Consider the following 5160-nt stretch of genomic DNA (forward strand, 5'->3'; position numbering starts at 1 on the left):
ACAGCACAGCACAGCACAGCACACCACAGCACAGCACAGCACACCACAGCACAGCACAGCACAGCACACCACAGTACACCACAGTACAGCACAGCACAGCACAGCACAGCACAGCACAGCACACCACAGCACAGCACAGCACAGCACACCACAGCACAGCACACCACAGCACAGCACAGCATACCACACCAAACCAAACCAAACTTTTAAAACCTATCCTAGGAACCATCCCTTCCCTTTCTACTTTGTATTTAGTGGCCCTGCATTACTTATTTCCCTAGTTTCTGGTCACCTCTAGATTTTTTTTTTTTTTTTTGCAAAGGTGTGTATGTGTGTCTTTGCTTCTCTACATCTGTTGCTTCTTCCTTTCTCTTTGTTTTTTTAAAAAAAAAAGTATTTATTTTATGTATATGAGTACACTGTAGCTGTCTTCAGACACATTAGACAAGGGCATCTGACCCCACTACAGATGGTTGTAAGCTACCATGTGGTTGCTGGGAATTGAACTCATGACCTCTGGAAGAGCAGTTAGTGCTCTTAACTGCTGAGCCATCTCTCTTTTTACTGAAAATATGTGGCTCCTTCGGAGGAGCTAGAAACAGAACAGCAGGTCACATGTGTGTTACTCTGTCAATATAGCAAAGTAGCCGAGGCGGGGAATTTTATAGAGAAAGGAGATTCATTTAGCTCACAGTGTTGGAGGTGAAGAATCCAAAGTGCCCAGGACTGCTTTGCCTACTGCCTTCTTGGTCCAGCACATTGTGGCAGATAGTATAATGGGTGGAACACAGGCGTGAAGTAGATGTCAAATCAAGGGAGAAGCGGAGGGCTGTACCTGGACATCTTTTTTGACATCAGTGTCTTTAGCAACCTTACAGTAGGCACTAACTTCTAAAAGTCCCAGTAGTTCTCACTATGGCTGCCCGGGGACCAAGCTCCCATCCCAAGACCCTTGGTGGATACACCACACCAAATCCCAGGATAGTAATGACACCTAAGCAGGTGTCCAAACCCAGGGGCAAGTTGACTGGTGCTTTGTTCCTGGGTTAATGGTTCCCAAGTCACCTCTCCCATATGTCCTCCTGACTATCCCCACTTATCCTGATTAAAACCCCTTTTCTGAGTCAAGGTCAGTGTCTATATAGATTCAGGATAGCCAGAGATAACACAGTGAGACCCTATCTCAAAACCAAAAGTAACCCCCACCAACAAAACCAGAAATAAAAATTCCTTTCCTGGACAGGGGCTCAGAGGAGGGTCTGCAGTGGTAGGAGTAGGACCGCCCCTTCTTGGTGCGGAGGCTGGAGAAAGGCAGCTCATTGTGTCCCTGTAGGAGATCCACGTACTTCAGGAGATGGTTGGAGCTCTCAGCACATCCTCTACCTCTGCTTACACCGCCAGGTAAGCCCCGCCCACACCGCCAGGTAAGCGCCCCCCCCACACACACTGGAGCAGCAGAGGCAACAGAGGTGGGGGTCAGGAAGACTGGAGACTCAGAAAGAAGGGCGGAACCTAACCCTTCTGCAACACCCTGTTCCTTGGGGTGTGTAAATGGGGAGTTCCTTCTGTGATAGCTTCAGGCCTGAAGACATACTCAGGGCTGGGTCCCAGGGGCTGGGAACCCAAGAGGCATCTGGCAGTGGAGAACAGCCAGGTTACTCTGTAGTGGTGGCTGCAGAGCTGACACACAGCCTTCAGGCACGGGATTGGTACTCGGAAGATGCTCAGGCGCTGGCTTCCCTGTCTTTCTCTCTGGCTCTTGGCCCTTCTGCCTCTTCCCTCAGTGTCTCAGCACCTGCTTCCTCTTTCAGGACCTTTGATCCTGGAGCATGAGCATGTCCACCTTAAGGCCTCTCTCCCTCTCTCCCTCCCTCCCTCCCTCCCTCCCTCCCTCCCTCCCTCCCTCCCTCTCTCCCTCTCTCTGTTCTTTGTTTTTCTAATGTTCATAATAGTCAGCATTTAAAAGTGTTCAGCCAGCCTGGTGTAATGGTGCACCTTGCCATTCCAGCACTTTGAAGGGAGAGGAAGGAGTTCAAGGCCAGCCTTAGCTACAAATCCAGAATGGGGCCAGTTTGGGCTGCATGAGACCCCATGTCAGACAACAAAAGTGCACAGCCCCGAAGCTTTCACCACGGTGGAAGCCACTGCTCTATCCGGACCCTTGAGCAGCATTTCTCTCCTTTTCCAAGGCCCCAGCAGACCTTGATTTTTTCTTTGTCTCTGGTATCCCGAATGCTCCACAGAGATAGAGTGAGAAGCATGTATCCATTCTTGCCCAGAGACATACGTTAGCTCTTCACTCTTTCTGCTGGGTGTTCTGCGACTTCTTTCTCTTTTTGATCTTTTTTTTTTTTTACATTTATTTGTTTTGTGCATACATGCATGCATGCTCACGCCATGCATGTGAAGGTCAGGATAATCTGCAGAGGTCAGCATTCTCCTGCCACTCAGGTTGTCAGGTTTGGTGGCAAGCTCCTTGGCCAAAGTCTATGATCTCTTACCTTTGTCGCCCGCCACCCCTCATCTCTGCCACCTAGATCCAGCTTCTCCACACCTCGGGTAGCTTTTGACCTCTGGTCTTCTGTCCTTGGTGTCTTGTTCTCAATTTGCTCTTTCAGTTCTAACTTGGAGGAAGGGAATCTGATTGGCTGTAATTCTCTGTTTGATGATGTAACCGTCGGTTCATTGAGCCACCTGCAGTAGACCATCCCTGCACAGGGACAGGCTGGTTTCTATTCTGGGAAGATATGGCTTGACCAACCAACAGCTTGGGCCTGGGGCTTGCTATTGTCAGGGGAGGCCATGTATGTTAGAGAATGACTAACTAGACCTCAGGGGTGGCTCTGAAAGGACCCCCCCCCCAAAGCTGGCAGAGATGAGATAGAATTAGAATGACCTAGGGTAGGTGTTCTTTGCCATTGACGATGTCAAAAAGCGTATTCCCAGCCAATCAGGGCAGGGACATCAGCAAGAGTCTTCCTACCTTAAAGGGGTGTGTTGTAATATGGAAAAGACCCAAGCTGTCCCAGCTTTACTCATTCCTTACTACAGGCCATCGAAACTTCAGTGTCACCCAGGCTGCTGCCCTTTCTGAGTCTCCGGCAGGGCCTGATCACATCCTTTGGCCCTCTGAGTAAATGATCACACGATTCCTGACCTCTGTGTCCCCTGTGTGTCCACCAGGCTTGTCATATCTAGCCCCAAGCCTGATACAGCTCTTCCAGCTTAGAACTTTCTCTGCTTTTTGTGAGCATCCTTGTGAAAGCCAGCTAGCACCATCCTTCCATAGGCCCAGATTGACCCCAGCTCAGTCACCCATAGTTTTTGACTGACATGCCCCTCCTGCCCCAGGGAAGAGGCCAAGACCAAGATGGGCATGCTGCAGGAGCGTGCAGAGAAGGAGCTGGCTCAGAGTGATACAGAGGCACAGATCTTGTTGCGACAGATATCGCATCTGGAGCAGCTGCACCGATTCCTCAAGCTCAAGAACCATGACCGACAGCCGGATCCTGGTGTGGTGCAGAAGGAGGAACAGAGAGGTGAGGCCAGGACTTGCACCTAACCCTGCACCACTGCGGCTGTAATCCCTAGACCCTCAGAGAGGGTGAAGCCCATTAGGAGAAGGTGGGGCAAAGGATAGTGGAGCTAGCTGGTGAGCTCGCAGAGCCTGTTGGGGAGGGTGGGTGGGGGGGGGGGGGTTGCGTTGTCCAGGATGCAAGCCCTCAACTTCCCGTGTTACCCATAGCCTGGGAATTGTCAGAAGGACTCCGGAAGACCTCCCAAGAGAAGCTAGTGCTGCGTTATGAGGACACTCTGAACAAACTGGCCCAGCTGACTGGCGAGAGCGACCCTGACCTTTTGGTGGAGAAATACCTGGAGTGTGAGTGGGCTTGGTGGACGAGGGGGCAGGGCTACCCAGCACCACCTGCAGCACCACCACCGAGCATTTGCCTTGCCCTGGGGGCCCTACCTTGTCTCCAGTTTTCATTCTGTTACTTGGTGTATCTTCCTTGCATCTGCATCTCTGTTTCTTTCTATGTATCTCGGACTTCCTCTCTCCTCTGCCCCTCAACCCTCTGTCTGTTTCCTGGGGCCTTCCCAAATCTCCTTTTACTAACCCTATCTTTCTCGGTGTGTTGGTGCCCCTCTGTGGCTGTTCCTGTTTCATCTGTCTCTGTTTTTCTGCCTTTGTTTCTGTCGTCTTTCAGCCCTTAGTGATCCTTCTGTTTCTAACTCCATCCCTCTGGACCCCCCTGCACTCCCCCAGTGGAGGAACGCAACTTTGCCGAGTTTAACTTCATCAATGAGCAGAATTCTGAGCTACACCATCTTCAGGAGGAAATTAAAGAGGTGAGCAAGGCCCACCCTCCTTACGCCGCCACCCTACCTCCCAGACTCCCGTACCCTCTCCTCAGACCTAGAGCGGATCCAGCTCCAGCCCCTGTCGCTGCAGATGCAAGAAGCCTTAGTCAGTGAGCATGCCAGTCAGGATAAACAGCGCATGGAGCGAGAGCAGCAGTGCAAACTGTTGCAGCAGGATGTGGACAAGGTGTGCTCTGAGTCGGAACAGCTAGAGATTCGCTTCCAGGTTCTCCGAGATCGACTGGAAAAGCTCAAGACTGGTAAGTGCCCCAAGGTCCCAGTCCCAAGCTCTTCATTAGGAGGGATACCAGCCTGTGGGGAGCTGGCCACTAAGAGGCATTCCACGGCCAGTTCTGCGTTTGTTTCTCTGTCCATCTCCTATCTTTTGTCAGCCCTTCTGGGATGCATCTGTCCATCAATCCATTCTTCCATCCACCTGTCTGTTCATGGCCGTCACGTGTATGATTGTTGAGTCATAGGCCAGGGCACTTTTCTATTTACTGGAAAATGCTAATCAGTTCTCCAGAGCAATTCTGCAGTTTCTTAAAAATGATTTATTTATTTTATGTATGTGAGTGCTCTATTTACATGTACACCTGCACACCAGAAGAGGGCAGCAGCTCCCATTGCAGATGGTTGTGAGGCACCATGTGGTTGCTGGGAATTGAACCTGGTTCCTCTGGAAGAGCAGTCAGTGCTCTTAATCCCTGAGCCATCTCTCCAGCCTCCAATTCCTCATTCATTCATTCTCTCTCTCCCTCCCTCCTTCCCTCCCTCCTTCCCTCCCTCCTCCCCTCC

The 5160-nt window shown here is 51.1% G+C and overlaps 1 protein-coding gene across 2 annotated transcripts in view; it reads left to right on the top strand.

The window, feature by feature from the left end:
• The window catches only part of Ccdc114 (coiled-coil domain containing 114), a 24570-nt gene that overhangs the window by 13584 nt on the left and 5826 nt on the right, over nt 1–5160 (top strand). For both annotated transcript variants that reach the window (XM_028788959.1, XM_028788958.1), the window contains 5 exons: nt 1334–1401; nt 3352–3539; nt 3746–3880; nt 4268–4350; nt 4454–4622. In XM_028788959.1, coding sequence (XP_028644792.1) covers nt 1334–1401; nt 3352–3539; nt 3746–3880; nt 4268–4350; nt 4454–4622 — 643 coding nt within the window. The remainder of the gene's footprint in view (nt 1–1333; nt 1402–3351; nt 3540–3745; nt 3881–4267; nt 4351–4453; nt 4623–5160) is intronic.

The sequence above is a fragment of the Grammomys surdaster genome, unplaced genomic scaffold, assembly GCF_004785775.1.
Source record: "Grammomys surdaster isolate TR1022 unplaced genomic scaffold, NIH_TR_1.0 125769, whole genome shotgun sequence".
NCBI classification, from domain to species: domain Eukaryota; kingdom Metazoa; phylum Chordata; class Mammalia; order Rodentia; family Muridae; genus Grammomys; species Grammomys surdaster.